We start from the raw sequence: 24,087 nt of genomic DNA, 5'->3' as shown, positions 1-24,087 counted from the left end.
ACTTTGTGAGATATATACAATTAAGTTTCTCATATAATTATTAGGAAGAAAGTTGAGGTTTGGAGGGTTGATGAGTAATTTGCCAGGGTCACCTAGGTAGTAAGAGGTACAGGACAAGTAAGATGATGTATGTGGATTTAAAAGGTTTATGGTTAGGGTTAGGGAGGGGGGCAAGAATGGAGGAAGAAAAGACTGTTTAGAGGGAAAAGAGGGGTGGGAGGGGTGGGGGGAAGAGAAAAAATAACAGAATGAATAAAACAACATTACCCTATGTAAATTTATGATTACACAAATGGTATGCCTTTACGCCATGTACAAACAGAGAAACAACATGTATCCCATTTGTTTACAATAAAAAAAAGAATATAAGCAACAACAAAAAAAAGGTTTATGAAAAGTAAACACATAGAAGCAGATGTATGAGAAGGGCATATTGTCTATAAGACAGAAGAGAAGACAAACATAAATATGATAAGCCTGAGAGGCCTGTGATAAGCTCTGTGTGGGAGGATTCTGAGTGAGATGAGAGATAACTTCAGGGGCTGTAGGTGTGGAGGGTCTACCTGCAGAGGCAGCATGTGAGTTAGGTCACTGAAGAGTGGGGTCAGCTTTGGCAGATGAGATTCCATAAGGGCGTCCCGGAGGAGTGCATGTCTTGGTGGGAAGAGTGAGGAAAGCTTGAGATGTGGCCAGTTGGTTGGGGGAAGTACAGCATGTGGTCTCAATAGAAAATAAGACTGGGAGCTTATGTTAAACCATGGTTTTTGTACCTCATATATGAATTTTCCCACCAGAAGCGTTCATACTTTAAAAGAACTTTTGAAAAACAATTATGTTATATAAATGATCATCTTTAATATATCATCCCTGTGTTAGGATTTTCTTAAATTTCAGGTCGAGAAACGAGATCAACTCTTAAATGTCTACATGTGGCTTGTTTGCTTCTTTAACACCCCCTTTCCTCCTTTTGGTCGAGTTTATCAGTGAGATCAGGTGACCAAATGGGAAAAAGGCAGGTAATTTTCAAATCAGAACCCTTTCACTGTTTTGGCAGACCCAGCAGGACTTCATAATTTCCAACTCCCATAAAGGATACTATTACTTAGGAAGTTTACACATTAGCAGGTCACCAAGTAACTGCCCTAAATCAATATCATAGATCTTTTTTTTTTTTTTGCTTAGTATCCCATTCCTTGATGATGTTGACCTTTATGGCTGGAGACAGGTTAATCACCACTAAATGGTATTCTTACAAGACTGTTAATGCAAAGGGTTCCGTCTCCTCTTCAGAGAATAGAGACTCATAAGTGTGGTGATAAGCCAGCTTGATGCAAATTAAAATATAATAAAACAAAACTTTACAAGTGATACAAGTAGTTCACAGCAGAGCAATCATTAAAGCATTTTTTATAATTTTAAATAAAAATACAAAATTGTGGTTCAAGTTAGGAGTCAGCATCCATTTGTCAATCAAACGGATTATCTTCTCAGTCTTGTTGGATCCCCTGCTCTTCTTTCAGAATCGGCGTCAAAGCCCTGTCCAGTGACCATACTCTGGAACTCTGGGTGCAGTCTCAGTCTCAGGGAAAGAGTGGGCTTCAGACAGTGTGAAAGGCTCACGGGTAGGCAGTGCCAACTGTCCCTTCCTGGCCCCACTGCCCTCCATGTGACCACATGCCTGATTTGGAAGTGTTTAATCAGATACTGTACCACTTCAAAAAATCCTCTGTTGCAACCGCCTGCTGCAAGCCCCAGCATGATGGAGGGAAAGCTGCCTTGTTCTTAGTGTCTCTGCCTTCTTCCTGTCTTCTCCTTTGTGGTTATTTTTACCCTTATTGATTTTTTTTTTTTTTCGTCATTTTCTTCTCTACTTTGGAACCAGGATAACTTGGGGTAAAAGGTGATGGAGTCTCTGTATCTTTCTCTATGAGGCCTGAACCTGATTCATTTTATTTTCCTTCCATTTAAAATTGAGTTTAGGCTAAGTGAGTGAGTGATTTCTACCCTTCAATTGCTTTCAATAATAATTTCTATTCTTCATTTATTCAGTGTCAATAAGCATTTTATACCTCAGTCTCCAGCCCCTGGTTATAGCTTATGCCGGTAATATTGGTTTTTTTTTTTTTTTTTTTTTTTTTCTTCTTGAACCCATGACATAGAATTTAAAGGAATTAATTTTTTCCCCAGAAGTTTTACATGAACTTCTATAACATAGTGACTTTTAAATGTGTAACTTTCTGTTGTTAACACTGTTGAGATGGCATAATATATGAAGTGTAAGTTGCAACATCCATTCTAAGCAGCTTAAAATGTAACTGGGGGGAGAAAATCTACTCATTGTAAAAGCAGTTATTCTTCTGTTTGACATCCATGATTCAGAACTCTTTACAATCTGCAGAAGTTACAAATGAGTTGAAACAGTTATCCCTCTTTGTTACTCTGCTTCATATCACTGTAACCAAAATGCCTGCCTAGAATAACTTGGGGGAGGAAAAGTTTATTTGGACTCATAGTTTCAGATGTCTCAGTCCATGGTTGGCTGACTCCATTGCTCTGGACTTGAAGTAAGGTAGACCATCATGGTGGAAGGGCATGATGGAGGCAAGTTGCTCAGCTCATGGCAACTAAGAAGCAAAGAGATAGGAGCCAGGGACAAGGGCTAGCTTGTCCCTAAGGGCATGTCTCTAGTGACCTACCTTCTCCAACCATGCCCAGCTGCCTACAGTTACTACCCAGTAGTCTGTTCAAATTATTAATTCATCCAGTGGATTGATCCACTGATGAGGTTACAGCTCTCATAATACAAGCTTTTCACTCCTGAACATTACTGCATTGCCTAACACATGATCTTTTGCAGAGGGAACTCCTAGATCCAAACCATAACACCTTCCAATAAATTGTAATAATTGATAAAACCCAAGCAAACATGTTGGGAAATTGCCCCAGTTCATCTTTCTTAAGATTTGTAGTCAAACACATTCATTGAGCCACTATAGTTATTAGAATTAATGGTTTTTTCCCTGTGCTTTCTGGTAATACATCTTTCAGTGTTCCACGAAAGCCAAGTGTAGGCAAAGGGGAAACGTGGGCAAGCAAGTGTTTTTTCAATGTGACTCCTTATGTGTACTAAAAAAGTCTTTGAAATAGATTGTGCAGTTGTGTGAGGATTTTGGATTTATATGGTGGCTCACTACTAATGATGTTTTTATGACTTTATTGGGATTTTTTTTTGAATGACAGCACAGATATGTGATAAATGGTAAAATCAGAAAAGTAACTTGTCCAAGGCCATACAATCAATAGTCAGCAAATCTTGACTTGAAATTCATGCTTTGCTATCTCAAATTCAAAGCACTTTCCTTTGCATAAGAGTTACTGTCAAAAGAGTGAAGAAGGAAGTAAATACTATTTTAGAATAAAACTTCAAAGAAATAATGTGAGCTTAAGAAGATAAAATCTGAGGCTTTTGAAAACATTGAGTTAGTAGGTTTATAGGTTTGCAAATTTTCAGAGTCAAATATTCTCTTTCATTCAGTTCAATAAATGTTTATTAAGCAAATCTGGGATTCTTAGAGGTATAAATGATATCTTGGGGAAGATATATATTAAAATAATTAAATGACCCACAAGGCTTATACAGAGAAAGGAGGAGGAAGGGAAAGAGAAAACACAATTTTGATTAGGATTATTCCTGAAGACCTAGAAGCATAGCTCTTAAAGAGGATGATGAGTTACTTGTTCTTGATGTCTGATCCATAAGCCCACTGGGGAGACTGGCAGAAGGTAGAGAGCTATGAGAGTAAATTGAGGAGGACCCTGGAGGTCATGATTTTGAACTGGAGAAAATAATATGCATTCCTAAAACAGTTCTCTTTGATTCATATTTGATTAGAAATACTATAAAATTTGTTTTTTAAATCTACCTTGTATTATTTAGAGAGAAAGATTATTAAAGAAAAGAGCAAAATATTTAGAGTATAATGGTCCTTGTAGACTTAGCAATTTTTAATGTTAAAGATTCCCCTTGAGAAAACTAACAATTTAAAAAATACATTTCCTTAGGAATGTTCCAAAAGAGCAAATAATGGGAAATTTACTCTTCGAGATTTGCTTGTGGTTCCTATGCAACGTGTTTTAAAGTATCACCTTCTTCTCCAGGTATGTAGCTTAAAACTGCTTATTGCTTATTTATTTGTTCAAAAAATATTAATAAAGTGTCAGCTGAGTTGCAGATACTCTGTTTTGACTCTCTCCCCTTAAAGTTTTAAATTATTGTTATGGCTAAGTAGGAAATGTCCAGAATAGGACATTTTAAAAAATTAATTGTCCTTTTTAAATATGTATGACAGTAGAATGTATTGACATATTATACATACATGGAATATAACTTCCCATTCTTGTGGTTGTACATGATATGTGGAGTTATACTGGTTGTGTATTCATATATGAACTAGGAAAGTTATGTTCAACTTATTCTACCATAATTTAGCTGAATATTTTTTTCCTCCTTTCAGTAAAGATGATTTGGTATTTGCTATAAAGTCATATTCTGTGTCCATCAAACAGGACTAGCTAAAACTAAAGGAAATAAAAAATGAAGGAAAAGAAATAAAATACTCCCTCAGCTAAGCCTTCTGTAGTTAGCAGTAGTCATTTATTAGTGTTTCAATGTTTCTGAATTTGGGCAGATGAATCATATTAGACCCTTTGCCTTATAGCAAGCATGAACAGTTTGTGTCACATTCTGTATTGTTTTCTACTCTACTAAATTGTAATAAGACTACATTTATTTTGAAGTGATTCTTGTTATAACCCACAAAGCTTATGGTTTCCATGGTTAGTCTTCTAATGAGGGTGGAGAGTCTTATAAATTTAATTTGATAGCTATACCAGGAGACTCATTAGTTCTGCTCCAAAGAAATGTCTTACTGTATTAGTGTGTCAACTCTGCTGATGCTTGTGAAATGTCATTTTAAAAAGATCTACTACCTGTATATGAAATATAATTTTGAGTCTGCTGTGCTTTGTACATCTTGTATATTAAATTTCTTGAACTGTAGCCACAAAATTATTAGTCATCTCTATTTTTGTTCTACTGAGAAATCAGAAAAATTCAAACCCTGATTATTTCTTAAAAATGCATTAAAACATTTATGAGACCTAAACTCAAAGCAACTTAATCAAATTGGATTTTATGAAAAAATAATAGGGAAGACTCAGACAATCAGTTTCCAAGGCATCATGGAACTAAAAACTTGCCCAAAATAAGATAATGTATTTTGTAACTTTGGTGTAGTCAAATATTGACTGAAGAATTTAGAAGGTTCAGTTTTTAAATCATTATCTATTTTGGTCCTTTTATGGTTTTATGCAGACTTATAGAACTATAAAATTGTACTTTTTTGAAATTTAGTGAACTTCTTCCCTAGTTTCTCTTGGTTTGTTTTGTATTTTAAATTTTAAGAGTGTATTTAGTTCCATGATCAATTTTAAATTATGAAAAGTTTTGGCCAGGCATCGTGGCACACAGCTGTAATCCCTGTGGCTCAGGAGGCTGAGGCAGGAGGATTGTGAATTCAAAGCCAGCCTTAGCAACTTAGCAAGGCACTAAGATACCCTGTCTGTAAATAAAAATATAAAAGGGATGTGGATTTGATTCCCTGATTGAGTGCCCCTGGGTTCAATCCCTGGTATACTTCTCCCAAAAAAGCAATTATGAAAAGTTTTGTGTACTATATATAGATAGAAATTCTGGAAATGCTTTCCCATCTCAAAATAGACTAAAATTTATTTGTCTCGCATCTTGAAATTTATTGAATAAATGTGGTTATGAATTTACACATTTTCTACTTACTACTATACTTTCATGGGTAAATCACTTTTGAAATGTTTGCAGATTTGAAATCACAAATTTATAAAAATTAGAATATTTTATATGGGAGTATTGGAAACTCTAAGAATAATTTGCTATTTTTATTTAATAAAGTAAGAGTAAAAATGGAAATAAAAGAATAGAATTTTGACAGATTTTTATACTTAGCAGATTCTCTGTCTATAAGCCGAAGCACTACTGGCATTGAATTCATAAAAGATTTTTGTGTAATTCCCTGTGCCAAACACAGCATCAAGCACTTACAACATGACAGGTCCTATGCACTGATAAAGCTCACCAGTTAGAAGGGAAATATGAAATGTGATTTGCCAAGGAACACTGTGATAGGCACACAAAAGGGCCTTAAACCAAACAGATCATTATCCTGAGAAGGCCAGGGAACTGAATAGAGACCAGCTTCCCAGAGGAGTGATTGTTGAGTTGGGCTTCGAAGGAGGAGCACAATTTTGACTGGTAGAGCAAAGAGGAGGCACTTTCTAAAGGAAGAAAAATAACAATTCTTAAGGGATTAGGTATCAGAATATTGTTTTGAGGATTACAGTTAATTGAGTATGAATAGAATATGGGTTGTTTGGAAGTGATGGGAGAGAAGTTGAAGGAAGTGTGCAGGATAGAGACCTTAGAGTCTGACTCGGAGGTATAGGTGACAACCAAGGCACTTGTGGGGCATCTCAGAAAGCTAAATAGGGGAGAGACATGACTTCCTGGTGTCCTAACTCTGAGATCCAATAAAGGGGTTAGATGATCTTGAGGAAGACTGCAAATCATTCTAATAACCCATTTGAGAAAGGGCAAAGGAGTGGCAGGGAGGGTGGTTTCCAGGGCAGGATCAAAGCTAACATCAGTTGAATGGGGACAGAGAAGCAAGGGAAGAGTCTGGGACACATTCTAGATTTGGCCTATGTGATTACATGAATGGAGGTGCCATTATTAAAAAAAAAAAAAAGTAACACAAGAACAAGAGTAGGGTTCTGGGTAAGGGTAGGGGTTTCTTGTGGAAACCACAAGGAATTGTAAGTCTGGGACTCCATTGTGAGTTCTGGGTTGAGTGTGTGCATTTGAGAGTGAACCTCATTAGGTGATGTTGACATGATATGACTGTGGTTGTGATAGAATCGTAGACTGTGTATGTTTTAGTCAGCTTTTTTGTTACTGTGACTAAAAGACCAGACCAGAAGAACTGTAGAGGAGGAAATTTTATTTAGGGGCTCAAGATTTCAGAGGTCTCAATCCATAGACAGCTGACCCATTCCTTGGTGCTCCAGGTGAGGCTTTATATCATGAAGGAAGAGTGTGGTGGAGCGAAGTGGCTCACATAATGATCAGGAAGCAGAGAGATCGCCACTTGCCAGATACAAATATATACTCCAAAGCCACACCCCAATGCCCCACCTCCTCCAGCCACATCCTACCACTTCAGTTACCACTCCATGAATTCCATTGGGTGATTAATTCACTAATTGGGTTAAGACTCTCATAACCCAATCATTTCCTCTCTGAACCCTCTTGCATTGTCCCACATATGAGCTTTTGGGGGGACACCTCACATCCAAATCAAAACAGTGTAAAATAAGAATGAAAGGGACTGGGAGTGATAACTTTCAAAGTTCAGTTAACAAAAGAAGAAACTGAAAGACTGAGGAATTGGTAGAAATTGAGGATGTATGAAAACAATGGCCCCAGGAACAATAAACGGAACATCCTGATGCCCCTGAAATGAAGGGAGATGTGGTTCTTGGAAGCAGCAGCTAGAGAGAAGCCATGTGTGAAAGTAAGTGAAAGGTGTCAATTCAGTGAGCAGTGAGGAACTCTTACATAATGTTTGGGAAGCAGCATCTGGTGGTGGGGGACAGAATTGAGCTTGGTCTTTGAAAAGAAGATGTATCCAAGCATATTTCCTGCTCTTTTGGTCTTCTTGCAGTTGGGAATTTTTTTTGTGAAAATAAAGCCTCTTTACATTAAATTTATCACATTATGGACAGAATGATGACAATAATGATTTACTTTTTACAAACATTTTCTTTCTTATGTGATAGTTTTGGTTTGATGTATGAGACCATTTCTTCCAAATAGGAACTTGTCAAACATACCACTGATCCCACTGAGAAAGCGAATCTGAAACTGGCTCTTGATGCTATGAAGGTAAAGCAAATGTATCTGTAACATGTTTATGATTTTTAAACAATAGCATTAAAACTACTGAAATGTACCTATGATATGCTAAGATATTTTAATACACATTTAGTTTGGTGGGGAAAGCTGGTTAATATTTACTGAAATAGACAAACTTGCATGGATTTAAAGTTAGACAAGAACACATAACATTAAGAGGTATATTAAAATAACTAGTGAACTTGACCAACTTTCATAACTGTCAGAGTGCCTTGATATAATGACTCATTTTTCAGATTCTTTTATAGTTACTAATAGAAAATTGTTGGCTTGTTTAAGCATCAGGTCATCTGTGGACTTCAGGAACACCATTGTGGCTCATATTCCTCAGATGATGATGTCTACCAGTTTACCCTTTTGGATGCCCTGTATTATACAAGTGAATTTCAGTTTGGATTTTTGTTTTCAATTAAGCCTGAAATTTAAGAAATACAGGTAGATAAAAGCAGGTTTTTTTGAACATATCACGAATATGTAAAACCCTTATTTCCACATTATGCTGAATCAGTATATTTTTGAGGGAAATAATATCTGCCCATCACTTAAAGCAAGCAGATATTTGTTCTTAAAAACAGTGATAATGTGGCAGAACTGCTCAGAACTATGTATAGCTACTCATCTGTGTCCCTGTACTAGTTTCAGTGTCGGCTTTGATGTTGAGCTCATTTTAGTTCCGTTATCAGGAAACATCACAATTATTATTACAAAAAAAGATTCTACCAAGTTTCCTATCTTTGAAGAAGCCATTTATGGCTACATCCTAAGAAAAGTCAGATTTCTGTTGAGAACAAAGTTAGGAACTGCTTTTTGAGGGTTGGTTCCTACTGTTGCAGATGAATTTAAGAGGGTAGAGAAAAAAGAAAAAGAGCTCAGAAAACAGGAAAATCTGGAGCACATGTAATAAAAATAGCCGGTTACAGTATGGGGAGATTAGCTAATGTTTCCTCAAATATAAGAAAAGCCATTTTAAAATAGGTGAAGGCACATGGAGAAACATGGCCAGTGTTTTTGTTCACTTTGTTTCATTTTTTTTGTTCTGTTTAGTTCCTCAGCTCTCCTTTATTTCTCCTTTATTAACTCTTTAAAATTGAGCCAGCTTGCTTGACTGAATGCTCTCTGGAAATAACAAGACATTAACTGGTTGCAGAAAATAGTCTCCCTTAGGTTCACTGTATAACTTTTAGTTACTTTTTTCTCCCTGCTAATCCTTCACTGTTACCCTCGTTCTAACCTGAGTAAAAATATAATTCTGTCAAGGTCAGGCATTACTGTGCTTGGAATTGACATTCTTCTGACCTAGTTTCTTTTTGGTTGCTCTGCATAGCAGCATATTTTGTTTGTTTGGATTTTTTAAGGCAGCAGCATCCTGACTCTTCTCAGGGGTGTGGTAAATGACAACTCTTCAGTCTTCCAGCTGTCCTGACATTTCACAATTGCTTTTGAGATGCAGCTTTGATTGATTGGGTGTTCGTTTTATTGTCATTGCAGAGTTATGGTGGTTACATTTACCCCTAATGGAATTAATGATGTGTTTTCTTTCAAAGCAGTTTGCATCTCTTCCCTAATCTTAGTGTGCCTTCTTGTCTTCATTCTTTAGGACTTGGCACAATATGTGAATGAAGTGAAAAGAGATAATGAGACCCTTCGTGAAATTAAACAGTTTCAGCTATCTATAGAAAATTTGGTATGTAATTATCTTTCCATCCAGCTTCCCCTCTCCCCCCAGTTGGGGGACATTTTAAGAGCTGCAGTTGAAGACAAAAAGATAGTTTACCTTGAAGTTTCTACTGTTGGAGCCCCCCCTCCCCCACCCCAGTTCCTCTGTTTGGCAGCATTCATGGATATTCAGTGGCACCTGCTACTCCTGTTATTCTTCCTTGTCCAGGGACTTTCTGTCCCAACAGTCTGAATTCCAAGCATTGAAGTCCACCGTTTTCTCTGCTTTTCCTCATGCCCCTGCATAGTCATGGCTGATCACCGTTCACAAGCTCATTTTACATATATTTCCTGGGTGACCACTATGTGCCAGACACCTTGCTCAGGGCATGACTATAATCATGAACAAGGGGTCTCCTGACTGAGAAAACAGTCAGGAGAGTGTTTAAAAATGCCATGTTGAGGTTGGTGCTTGGAGCTGGGTGCTGTAGCAGAGGGAACTAAGGAGAGTCCTTGCTTAGTCCTCTGGAATCATCTGCCATTTGAAATGGGACCTAAAAGATGATGAGCGGCCACCAGAAGATCTGGGGGGAGATCTACCTCAGCAGAAACCTTAGCAGCTGAGATGCTCAGAGGTGGGCAAGAGATGAAGGGTAGGGGTGGCTGGAAATCGAGAGTGAATTAAGAATGGCCCTCTCATGGGTGGGCAGCGGGGCAGGGAAACAGCACAGCACAGCCCTAGGCTGAGTTGAGATTTCACTGTGACAGCCAGAGAAAGCTAGTGGGAGGTTTCTGTCTGGGAGCTATTTACTTTCAAGAGGACCCTTTTTACAGATAGACCAGTCAGCAAACTGTTAAGGGGTTTCCAGAGAGAATGGAGGCCTGGATTAACCTGGGGGCAGTGCAAATAGAGAATGGATTGTTAATTGTTTTGAAAGAGTAATTTTATTTCTTCCTTCTCCGAAACATTTTGAACCTACCTTTTTCTAGTATACAGCTACTTCTCTGTTTTGGGTCACCACCTACCTCCTTCCCAATCCCATAAACCTCTTATATCTTCACATAGTTGCTGTTCCAAAATATGGATTTCTCAGTTCGCCCTCTTTGCCAAACTTGTAAAGATTTTCTGTTGTTTTCATTATTCAATCACATTCCTTAGCAGGCATTTAAGGCCCTCAGTGATGTGGACTTAAACTTAATTTCCTGAACTCAGATAATTGTCCAAATATTATAGGTCTTCTGCTGTGTTTATCACAGGGTTCCCCAGTTTGCTGTGTGTTTGCATAATTCTACCTTTGATCACGATCTTCTCAGAGCCTACCATGTCTCTCCCCATTATTCCCTATGAAATTCCTTCAAAGTCCAATCTAAAAAAAATCCCTTTCCCTATTCTCCCATCATTCTGTCCTCTTTGGAATTCTGCAGCATATTTTCTTAACAGCTGCATAGCATTAAAAAATAATAATAAAATACAACATTAAATTACCATCTTAGCCATTTAAGTGCACAGTTCTGTGGCATCAAGTACATTTTCAGTGTTGGGCAACCATCTCCACCATCCATCTCCAGAACTCTCTTCATCTTGCAAAACTGAAACTCTACTCTTAACCACAAACTCCCCATTGCCCCTCTCTCCAGTCCTCACAACCAGCACTCTAATTTATGTCTCTGTAAATTTGACTGCTTTGGGTACCTCATGTAAATGGAATTGTATGATATTTGTCCTTTGATGTTGGTTTATTTTATTCAGCATACTGTCTTTAGGGCCCATCTGTATTGTAGCATGTGTCAAAATTCCCTTCTTATAAAAAGTTTGTTCCTTTAAGGTTGATGATATATCATGGTATGTATATACCCCTTATTTCACTTATCTGTGAGTCTTATCATTGAACATGTGGGTTGCTCCTGCCTTTTATCTGTCATGAATACTGCTGTGCATAGGTGTGCCATGATCTATTCCAGTGCCTGCTTTCACTTCTTCCATTTATATACCCAGAAGTGGAATTTCTGGATTGTATGGTTATTTAATATTTAATTTCCGTAACATTTTCATAGAATCTACACCATTTTACATTCCGACTAACAATGCACAAAGGTTCCAGTTTCTCCTCATCCTTGCCAACATTTGTTAATTTTGTTATTTTTTTTTTGGGGGGGCGGGATTTTTAAAAAATTACACACACACACACACACAGGTATGTAGATGTGTGTGTGTGTGTGTGTGTGTGTATGATATGTGGTATATATGATAGACATCCCAATGGGTGTGCAGTGGTATTTTATTGTGGTTCGGCTTTGCATTTTACAAATGATTAATACTGTAGAACACTTTTCATGTGTTTATTTGCCATTTTTCTATCTTCTTTGGAGGAGGGTTCATTCAAACACTTTGATCATTTTTGAATCAGATTGCTTGGTTTTTGTCATGGAGTTTGTAGATGTTCTTTATGTATACCCACATATCAGTCCTTTACCAGAAAAATAGTTTGCAAATACTTTCTTCTGTGGTTTGGCTTTTCTTTTTGTTTATAGTGTCCTCGATGCACGAAAGTTTTAAATTTTGGTAAAATCTTTTGTCATTCACACTTTTGGTATCATATCCAAGAAATCATGGTTAAATCCATTGTTATAAAACTTTTCCTCCATTTGCTAAGACTTTTTTAGTTTATCCCTTACTTTGGGTCTTTGATCCATTTTGAGTTCATCTTTATATGTGATTTGAAGTAAGGGTCCAACTTTATTATTTTGCATGTGGGTATTGATATCCAGTTTCCCCACTACCATTTGTCTTTTCACTAATGAATATTCTTGTTGCCCTCGTCAAAAATAATTTTGACTACGTAAGAGCTTATTTCTAAGCTCTCTGCTGTTCTGTTGGTCCATGTGTCTTTCTGTCAGTGCTACATTGTTTTGATTATTGTAGCTTTGTAAAATGTTTGATAATCAGAAGTGTGAAATATCCAGCCTTGTTCTTTTTCAGGGTCACTTGAGATTCCATATGGATCTTGTAATGGAATTTTCTATTTCTTCAAAAAACATCATTGGGATTTTGGCATTTTTTTCCTTTTTAACAATAAAGGAAGGAAAGAAGGATGGAAGGCAGGCAGAATTGATGAAGAGAGCATCATTTAAAAAATATTTTTAGCTGTAGATGGACACAATACCTTTATTTTGTTTAGTTTTTTATGTAGTGCTGGGGAACAAACCCAGGACCTCATGCATACTAGGCAAATGCTCTACCACTGAACCACAACTCCAGTCTAACATCATTGGGATTTTGATATGGAATATTTATCTTTATAGTTTTCTTATAACATTTAAGTTCTTCATTAAAATGGAATCTCCAGGTATGAGTGATAATATTCAGCCAATTCTTTTTTTCAGTTGGCAAGTATATTATGTACTCATAATTACTTTTTAAAGGAATAATTTAATTGCCATTATTTTTAATCATTAAGTCAGAACTTTTCATTCTTGAGATCTTTGCTTGAGAATGTCAGTCCTGATGCTCTTGAACAAGTTAGATCCCCTCCCTGTACTCCTCCTTTGGGAAGGTGGTACATATGTAGCTATATGCTTCTGTCAATATTGTTGCCCCACTGGGGAGTATGTTCCATGAGGGCAGGGACTAGGTCAAGCTGTCCTATGTTTATTGGCACACAGTAGATGCTCAGCAAGGATTAGTTGCTGGAATTTTCTTGTGATTTGTATTTTTATGGTTATTTCTCTTTTTATATCTAACTTTGCTTTTAAGATTACCTTAAAATTATTTTCTTTTAAGTAAAATTAATTAATGTAACCTCCATAAAGATTATAAAGGACAGACTATTTTTAATAGTGTGTCATGTAGTCTTGAGCTTTTTAAGTATGCTAAATTACGTAAATTGATAACATTTGTAACATAATAAGATATTTTTCTTGGGGGAATGTCTTTGCTGTTTGTTTCTGTGATTATGAACAATTCAGGCATGTACATTTTATATTCTAGAACCAGCCTGTTTTGCTATTTGGAAGACCTCAGGGAGATGGTGAAATTCGAATAACCACTCTGGACAAGCATACAAAGCAAGAAAGGTGAGAAGAGCAGTGCTTATTTTCAAAATAAGTAATAAGTATCAGAAGAAAACCTTAAAACGAATTTTCTAGGATGAAGGAGGAGAAGTAAAGAAGAAAAACAAGGGGACAGAACAACCCATGGTTCCTAAAATTTTTTGATATAGGTATTATCCTTCTGTCCTGGAATCTATTATGTGTCTAAGTTATTAAGGAACAAATTATGAAAAATATAAAAGAACAGCTAGGGTAAAAAAAGTACACATAGACATGGTAATAGAGGTGAATAAAGATGAAATAACAATAAATACTGGAAAAACATAATTGGCTTTTAGGACATTCACTAAAAAATAACGCAGAATAAAAGAAAATGGTCTTAAGGGAAGACAGAGTACCATGAAGTGATATTTTTCTTGAGAGAAAAAAAATTATATAATATATATGTGACTGCCCCACTGATGCTTTCCTGGTCTTTTCTGGACTCTTTGGAGAATATAAAGTCAGCCAGCAGGGGGCAGCATCGGTTCTTGCTTCCACCTTGATACCCAGGCTCTACAGGTAGTTCTCAGGAGCCACAAATTCTTCAAACCAGACTTTAAAAGTAATCACAGTGTTACAGCTTTGTAAAAGTATCAGTCATCATCGCTGTTAACAAATATACATGTTAATCACCAAGAGTTTACAAAAATGCAAATATTGGTATTGGATGATAGGATCATAATGTTTGTTTTTATTCCCCAAAGTACATTGTTTTTAATAAGAAATAAAAGAAATTTTGACATGGAAATTTAACCATAACTTCTCTGGTTTGCGTTTTGCTCATTCACCATCTGTTTGTGTTTCAGTTGGTTCTTTAAATCATGAAGAACAACATAAAGGGTAAAAGCCCACATTCTGACCTTAGAACTGGGTGAGAATCTTACTGTGCACCTTCCTGCTAGTGTGACCCTAAGCAAATTCTCTGGCAACTCTAAGCCTGTTTGGTCATACTAATGACTACCCAGCAGGGGTGCTGGGGACTTGAATTGAGTCTGGTTTGTTAAAGGGCTGAACTAACTCTTCTCAGTCATTCTGACTGATTGCTAGTACCTTAGCAGAGGTTAACTGATACCTTCTTCATTAATATTTCTTTTTGGAATTTTTAGCTTTTAAATAATAAAAAGTTATTGCCCTTAAACAAGCTTTATGGCTTATCTCAATTGGTCCTTTCAACAACTCTGCAATGTGAATATTGCTCTTACTATGATTTTGAGAAGTGAGATGCATGGAGAGCATTCATGTGGTAAAGGGTAGTGTCTATATACACACTGTTTTTATTAAGTCACATCCCTCTTTTTTTCCAAGGTGAAACACCCTGTTGTCTAACACAAAGGAGGAATGGTTGGTTGGTATAATTATGTTTTACCAGGTAAAAGTTAATATATGTGCTTCTAAACCATTTAACATTTGTCAGTCAGTCTCTCTCTCTTTCACAGGCATATCTTCTTATTTGATTTGGCAGTGATTGTATGTAAAAGAAAAGGTGATAACTATGAAATGAAAGAAATAATAGATCTTCAACAATACAAGATAGCCAACAATCCTACAACTGATAAAGAAAATAAAAAGGTGAAAACATTGATAACTATAATTTACCCATAACTTTGATGATTCAGGAAAAGTATGCTAACACCACCATCTCTTGATATCCAAGAGCCCCTCGCCTCCACTGTGAATATCAAAATTAGTGGGTGTTCAAGTTCCTTATATAAAATGACACAGGGTTGGCATTTAACCTACACACATTTTCCTATATAATTTATCCCGAGAGTACTTACAATACGTGCTACATTGTAATTCCTATGTAAATAGTTGTTGTGTTGTATTGTGTAGAAATAATGAAAAAAATTTTATACACTTTCAGTAGAGATAGAGTATCAAAAAATATTTTCCATATTTGGTTGATTGGATCTGGGGATGAGGAAACTGCACATGCAGAGGCCTGACTGTGGATTAATGTGAGATGTGGCTTGTGATCCAGCTGTTTTGTCCCTAGGCATTGATCAGGTACAGGCCTCTATGAGAGGTGGTTGGACAGTGCTACCACTGATCTGATGATCTCACATGCCACAAGAGCAAGACAGTAAAACATGTATATTATAGATAGGAAGTTGACAGTAATAATAAGCCTAATTGTTCACAGTTTATATACTGGTTATATATGAGGGGGTGTTTGGATGATTATGGTAATGTTTTAGTGAGTTTGGAAACATGGCATCTTTAATAAACCATGCATATTAATCCAGAGAATATTAATTTTTAACAGTGGTCTTACGGCTTCTACCTCATCCACATCCAAGGACAAAATGGGTTAGAGTTTTATTGCAAAACAAAAGATTTAAAGAAAAAATGGCTGGAGCAGTTTGAAATGGCTTTGTGAGTATTTCTGTTTTTAAAAGTTCTGTGTTTTCTACTGTAAAATCACTTATAAATAATGAACAATCGATACACTGTAATGCCTCTGAGCGTGAGCACTGCTAAACTGTTGACTTGGTGACATCCCCCTCCTGGGAGAGGAACTTTGGTGATTTTTTTCAAAGAGATGAAAGAGGGCGCTCTAGCCTACTGTTTGGATTTCTTCTCATAGGAATATTTTAATTCTTTAGCTTCTAGCAATCCCATACAATTTTAATCATTGTAATGGTAAACTTTTTATGTAATTACTGTTTTTAAATGTATATCTTTAAATTAAATAGAAATATCCCCCACATACACATAAAGATATTCCTATGAGCACATGTCTTATTTCAAATAGAAAGATTGATTTCTTCCCTCTGTTTTAAACTCCCATATTGTTGGAATACTGGCTAAATTGCAGACAGATTCAATGAATGCTTTAAGGGCTCAGTTTCAGCATTCTTTTCTTTTATTAAAGCAAAAGCACAACAAAGAGGTGGAAAATAAATCAGACCTGTGTCAAAAGAAATGGCATACAGAGTTGTAATTACTGGAGAACATGTTGCTATAGGTGTTTCTTTTCAGTTTGGATGTTTACAAATTAAAAGTTGTCTAGTGACCCTTACTGTAGAAACATATCGGTCACCCTGAAGTGAAACTATTAGTGAAGGGTAGGATTAAGGGGAAATAGTTGTGATTTGTTTCATTTGTGTTCTAGTGTTATTTACCATCTACTGACCAATACTATCAAGTTTTTTTGTTTCTGGCTTTTAAGAAATGTTCTTGACAACATGAAATAGAGATAGGATTAGAATAGTTTATTGCAGTTCTGAAGAAAGGAAATACATATTCTCTTTGGATTATTTTACCTGATAGTTTTAGAGACAAGATTATGTAGCTAAAATATTTAACAGCTTATAGACAATTCTGTGTTCTGCTGTAATCACTGCCATGATCTGACTCTAGGGTCTTAGCTAAATTATTTAACCTCTGAGAGCCTCAGTCTTCTCATCTGTAAAATAGAAGTAATATTTATTTTGAACTCCAAATAATAGGTCCCAGCAGAGTGCTAGCCAAATAGTACAGTAGCAGTCATATGGTTTTGATCAATAGGTGAGATTTATTGTTGTTGCTGTTACTAATATTCTTTTATATTTAGGATCCTAGTATGCTTATGGGTACTTATAAAGCTAGAGAGCATCTTTCAATGTGCTCATATAGTTATTATAATTTATTGTTATTGATTATAATAAACACAAGAGATTAACAGTTTTGTGCATTCATGCAGTACCGAGACTGCAGAGGGTTACATTTGGTTTGAGGCATAAGTGCTGAAGTTGGTGACCTCTTCCAGTTTATGGTTAACAGTGGGCTACATCATATACCTGGCATGCTTTCTCAGTGAGACACCTGGAGTTGAGCAGTTAGAAGTGGAGCCATAGGTGGCTGGGGTTAGTGAAAATGCTCAGAGGCAGAGTTGATTGCAACCTTTGCTCTTGGGGGAAGATGCTAGGCTAGTATTTTCTGATGGGTTCTGTTTGGCTATGTAATTTTTAGATGAGTGAAGGAATTTCTGCAGAGGAGGAAAGCAAAATTCCTCCTTCCAGAGCAGCTGCATTCCTTGTACTGTATGATAGACATATCAGTGACAACTTTTTTCAATGGCCATAAATCAAACAGCTAATCCCTAATACAAGAGACTTGGTATAATAAATGCTCGTATCTGTTTTATGTAAGAGTCTGGGGATAGATAGAGGAGAGTGGTGTGGTGGCTCTTAGGGATATCATCAGGGACTCAGGCTTGTGTCTTGTTCTGCCATCAATATTTGGCTTCTATCCTCAGGGTTAGTCTAAGATAGCTTCTGGAGCTCCAGCTATAAAATCTACGTTCTAGGCAGCAGAAGGTAATCTCCCACGTTTAAGGATCCTTTGCAGAAATACCACATACTTATGTTATATAATACCGACCAGAATTTAGTTATGTAGCCACACCTGACAAGGGAGGCTGGGAATTATGACTTTTATTCCAGATAGGATTGTGCCTGGCCAGGAACTGAGGTTCTGTTGCTATGGAAGAAGGGAGGATGGGTCCTTGCGGACAATTAGGGGACCCTGCTTTTGCAGGTATTTGCATGCCAGAGTGTGGATGGATTTAAATTGTTCCCTTATAGTCAGAACAGCTGCAGTATACACAGGGTACCTGGAATTCTCAATCTTCTATTATTTTCCAAGCACTTCAGCAATATAATAAAACGTCAGCAGAAGTCAGTTTTGCATTTTAGAGTTCCATTGATTGTCCAGGCAGCTAGTGACAAGGTCATGTCTGAAAGCCCTGATAGTGTCTGCTTCCAGCTTTCTAACATAGCTCTTGTCTGTCTTGTGCTCAGGAAAATAGAAAAGTCTAGGTAATCCCTGATTCTTACAGTTTTCCTTGTGGTTCAAATATTGCTGTTTTATTCATTATCTAATACTAATACTAAGTTCTAATACTCTTATTTTATAAATCAAGAAAAAAAGAAAGCTAAGAAATCCTGTAGCATTCAGGACAATAAAGGAAAAACAGCAAGCCTGTGTATCTCTATGGGACTTCTTCCCAGTGTCCTCACATCTTTCTAGAACAGTCTGAACTGCTGCTTTAAGGAACTCTGAAAAGAAAAGGAAACACATTGGTGGGAGGAGAGTGGCTAATCAAGAGAGGGAGTATTTTTAAGACTGATGAAATATTTGCCAGCTCTGTTTACAGAAGATGGAAATTCTGTTTATAGGATGATTGGATCATTTTTATTTAAAATAATTGCAAATTACCTCGAAGGCACTTAAAATACTGCTCTTCCTTTAGAACATTAATCAGAAAGCACAAAGAAAAGCATGGATACCAATAAACAATAAGGATTCAGTGGACACAAATCACCTCCCCATAGGTGACCTAAATCTTAGCCTCTGTCTTTCCCAAGTGCACCCCCACTATTGCTCAGCAGCCGCGTTCTTGACCTTCTTTGGACACAGCCACTTCCAGCATTTAAAATATGCAGTGAACCACAGTAGAATTTGGCAACCTCCTAGGAAAGGCTGAGCAAAGAGAAAAGCAGCAGTGACCCACTTGGACAGGGCAGAAGGAAGGATTTCTTTCCTCCTGTGAGAAGTGATAGCTGGACTGATTGCTCATGAGGTTGTTGGAACGATTGTGCAACCAAGGGATGTTCAAGAGCTGTATTTCTGGAGAACCCACTCTAAAGAATAATTTAAATCTTTAAAAGGTTGATCAATATGCACTTTATTGTGTTTATTTATTCCAAAGAGTTTTTTGTCACCAACTATCTCTTATAATTCCGTTTAGTCATCTGTGAAATAGGCTGGAAAAATATTTTTATTGGATTAAGCTGGTTTTCACGATGATGTTGGAAAATGGGGATGTGAGTGCATATGGCAGTCTAAAATGTTGTTAGGAAGCTGTGGATCCATTTTCCTCAGATCCCTTATATTCATTGTGTTTTTATGAATTCTTCTGTTAGATTTAAATTAATAAACTTTATATCCATTTTAGAGCTCAGGAAACTAGTAACCACAGGAGTACTTTAGCAAACTTGTAGAAGGTTGGGGCCATATTGTTTACATTAGAATTCACAGGATTTTTTTTGTTTTGTTTTCTTTTTATTCCTGAGGATACCAAAATAAGCAACTAGCTCAGATCTTGTTATCTAAAATGAAGTCAGGTTTTTTGTTTTGTTTTCACTGTGACGAGGACATAGGGATCAGAGATTTTTCTCAATGTCCCAGGAACAAGTCAGAATCGGGTAAAATATGAAATAAAGAAGTGAAATATTAGGACAAGAAGGATTTTTTTGGGGGGAAGGGACTTTGGGACATTTGACCACTAAGCCACATCCCCAGTCCTAATTTTGTATTTTATATTTAGAGATGGGGTCTCACTGAGTTGCTTAGCACCTTGCTGAATTGCTGAGACTGGCTTAGAACTGGCGATTCTCCTGCCTCTGCCTCCCCAGCTGCTGGGATTACAGGTGTGCACCATTGTGCCCCACATAAGTAGGGATTTTTAAACAAAGCGTTGGAAAGAGAAAGAAAAGGGAAAGTAAGTCATTGAGTATGATGGAAAGTGGTGGATTCAAACTGGCCTATGCAGTATTTATTGCAGGGAAATGGAAAGATCCTTTTACCTGGAATTTCTTCTGACCACCTTGACCCAATTATTGTAATTTATCAGTTCACACTTGCTCCCCTGAATGAAAAAAGTCCCTCCGTGGATGCATATGCTGTCACTGCTGCCACTATTGCAATTTCTTGACTGTGTCCTCTCTGCCAGGAACAGCGTTAGGGGGATTGCCGCAGGAGAAGTAGCACCAAGGGGCCCCACATCTCCTGGAATATTAGCCCAGAATATTTATTTGCTAATACCACGACTAGTGAGATGGAGATTCCAGAACTGGGTAGCCGCTCTGGGACCAGGTTTTACTGTCATCTTAGTCATCTGAGGGACAGCCCCTGAACTCTGTTCCCTAAGCTGAGCTTTTGAAAAGGAGCTGCCAGGGAAGGATGGGGCACAGCAAGAATCTAGCCATTAAGCTCCACAAATCACACTTAATCTGAGGCACAGTGTTGCTTTCTAATTTATTCCATCTACTTCCAGAAGGAATTTGAAGCCACTTCACAATAAAAGAGCACACATGCCACAGAATGAAAAAGGAAAATTAAAATAATCAGAGGTTAAATAAAACAGTGTTTTCAAGTATTTCCTTCAAACCTAGACTCTACCAGGGAAGAACACTTTTCTTGGAATTTACTTCCTTGTAGTTGGTATGATAAAAACAGTAAGCATGTGTTTTTTCACATTTCAAATATGAAAGTATATTTCATCAAACATAATGTTTTAATCTAAAGACATTGCTCAAATATTCTGAAAACCAGAGTGATAGTTACCACAGGAAATTTTGTTCATTCTTCAAATATTTGTTGAGTACTTCCTTGTTGCTAAATAGCACTGGAAGCTCTGGGCATGTAACAATGAGGGAGCTATTGCAATTAAGTTTAAATTTTTTTTTTTAATCTCCAAACATAATGTTCAGTTAACATATAATGGATTCAATTTCAAGTCTGAACTCTCAATATTTCTACCCAAATCATCCCTTCCTCCAACCATATTTATTCAAGTATCAATAACTGGAGTTCCAAAAACTGCCCTGAACATAGCCCTCTGCCTCCACATATAATCAATCTCTCACCAATTTCTGCAGATTAAATTCAACACTTGCCTTTATACTCCACTGCCACTCACCCAGATTTAAACCTGCTGTATCCCCATTTGGCTTCTTCATTTCCTGCCCCTCCATCCAGTTCATCCTTCACTAAGCATCAGGGTGATCTGATTCTCTTATGCCCCACTTTCAATGCCTTTTTGGTTATTGATTATATTTGACCTAATATCAGAATTTTTACCAGGACCAGAGAGGGCTGTGCATCATTTGTATCCCACTCATCTTTCCAACCACATCTCCCATCTGTTTTCTCCATGCTAATTTTTCTGTAGTTAAGATTGTGTATTTCTGTTCCTGGAGAATGGACGATCTCAGGCTTTCATGAATAAGCTTTGCTGCCTAGCGTAGTCTGTCTGTCTGCTTTTTGGAGAGCAAGTTCTAGATCCTTCAGGTCTTGACTTTAAAGACCGCTGAGAGAGCCTGACGTCTACACTAAATGAGTAATTCCACCTCCACGATATTCTCTCACAATTTAACTGTATCACCAGACAGAAGTTATTCAAGGGTAATGGTCACAGCACTCCGTCCATCCAACAATCTCCCTGCCTGTTAAAGGGAGTTCATACTTGTCTGCTCACTTTTCCTTTTCTCTTCTTCTCCTAAGAAGGAGAGGATTTTTTCTTGCTATTTAGAATTGATACCAAACTGAACCACGTAATTACAGATGGGGAAAAAAAGAGGAGGGAAACAAACAAACAAACAAAAGCTAATAGATCTGGGGATAAAGAGTTCTGGGGGTACTTTGAAACACTATGGGGTCTGGTGATTTGGGAAGGAGGAAAGGGCATTTGGAGATGCATATATATGGACTCTGAATTATAGTCCCTTTTATGTTCCTTGAATGTTAAGAGTGAGATTATTTTGGGTTGTTTTGATTGCTATGTGTACCTACCGTCAGTGTTCCAAGGCTGGAAATTGCCTAGGCTCTTAAGTTGGTGGTATCACCATCAAATCTATCTATTTTTTAATCTAACATCTGTTTCCTCCACTGGGCGGTGAACATCATGAAGACAGAGACTTTGTGGGCATCATTCACCTACATGATTTGTTCTAGCACAGCACCTGGCATCTAATAAGCAATCATGTATTAATTATAAATTTGAAATTTTAATTTTTAAGTTTTTTGTTTTTTTTTTTTTACATCCAAAACAAAAAGGTAAAAAAGACTTGATGGGTTATGGAATTTGTGATCTGAGACAATATCTCAATAGCTCTTGGTAGAAAGAAACTTCCTAGTACAGGAAGGTATTGTGTGTGAATGTTTAGGTAAGAGACAGTTAAAAACATTTTTTGCCCTGGCAGCATTAGATGTTTTTGTGATTTGTGAAGTTGATGTCATGTTGTTTCTTTCTTATATTAACCTTCAAATATGAAATTGCAAAATTTTTAAGGCAGTTTTCTGTACATCTAACCTGGTGTTCCTTTCTGGCAGTCTGACTTGATTCTTGAATAAAACTTATAGAACCAAAACGGACGGGTAATTTTCACATTATCTAGACCATCTTCTAAATGGCCTTTATCTCATCCTTACATGTACTAAAACCTGCAGAAATTATATGTAACTTGTGCTACTTGGAGATTTTGTCCCTTGCAGATTTAGATTGTTAGCCCAAATTCTATTCTGGAGTTTGATGTGCTCCATTAAGAAGGGCCAGCCAACTTCTTCACATTTCTCTCTCTCTGTCCACATTCCTGATTCCTTTTATCTTCCTTGCTTTTATTCCCTCTCCATTATTTACCCCAAACCCAGTCACAGCCTAAACTTTGTTGTGCTGACAGGCATCACAGGGAGACTCTTGTCTGACACCTATTCCTTCTGCCATTCCTCCAGTTTCCTTGACACCCTACTGGCACCTGTGGTGTGACCACTCTAAGCTGCTAACTGCAGTGGACCAGTACTCCTGGCCTCAGTACCCCTGACCTGAGTACTCCTGAACTCAGCACTTCTATGGTGAACACTAGCCTGGCCAGGCCACACAGAGCACTTCCCCACCCTCCCTGGGATTTAGAGGACTAACACTGTTGCTGTCACATTACACCTCAATTCCAGAGGAGGCTCTCTGGGAGCTTCTCAGAGAAGGGGCCTTTGTGATTGATTGATAAAAGACCCATGTTTATAATGTCAAAGTTCTGGTAGCAGATTTGACATTCTATTGTGAAAAAGTGAAAGATTGACTTTGGTTATATTTTTTCTTAGATCCAGTCACCTCCCTCACCTATGTGAAGCTAAGTCACAGACCTCTGTAGCATGGCCAGACAAGAGCGACTCCTACATTTCCCTCCACTCCTCTCTAACCAGCCCCACCTCCTCTTTTCTTCAGTAGGAGGTGTGGTCTGTTCAGATCTTCTCAGATGTATAAATAAGTATTCATGGAAGCAAATCTCTCACAGCAGGGGCCAGTAAACACCTTTTGTAAGGGGCCACAGAAAAAATATATTTTATACTTTGTGGGCCATGAGGTTTCTTCTGAACTACGACTTATTTCTGCCATTGTTAAGTACTATCAGCAGCCACAGAAAACACATGACTGAATAAGAGTGGTATTTTCAAGAAAGTTGGTGGTCTACATTTTTCTCATGAGCTCTAGCTACTAACCTTTGACTCAG

The 24,087-nt window shown here is 37.3% G+C and overlaps 1 protein-coding gene across 3 annotated transcripts in view; it reads left to right on the top strand.

The window, feature by feature from the left end:
- Positions 1–24,087, top strand: part of LOC306657137 (guanine nucleotide exchange factor VAV3) — a 296,869-nt gene that overhangs the window by 184,359 nt on the left and 88,423 nt on the right. For all 3 annotated transcript variants that reach the window (XM_079132883.1, XM_079132882.1, XM_079132884.1), the window contains exons 10-15: positions 4,063–4,158; positions 7,967–8,035; positions 9,663–9,749; positions 13,710–13,795; positions 15,250–15,382; positions 16,080–16,189. In XM_079132883.1, the coding sequence (XP_078989009.1) occupies positions 4,063–4,158; positions 7,967–8,035; positions 9,663–9,749; positions 13,710–13,795; positions 15,250–15,382; positions 16,080–16,189 (581 nt within the window). The remainder of the gene's footprint in view (positions 1–4,062; positions 4,159–7,966; positions 8,036–9,662; positions 9,750–13,709; positions 13,796–15,249; positions 15,383–16,079; positions 16,190–24,087) is intronic.

This window comes from Sciurus vulgaris, assembly GCF_902686455.1.
Source record: "Sciurus vulgaris genome assembly, chromosome: 1".
In the NCBI taxonomy this organism is placed as follows: Eukaryota; Metazoa; Chordata; class Mammalia; order Rodentia; family Sciuridae; genus Sciurus; species Sciurus vulgaris.
Note: the sequence above shows the minus strand (reverse complement) of the source record. Positions and strands in the feature narration are given on the sequence as shown.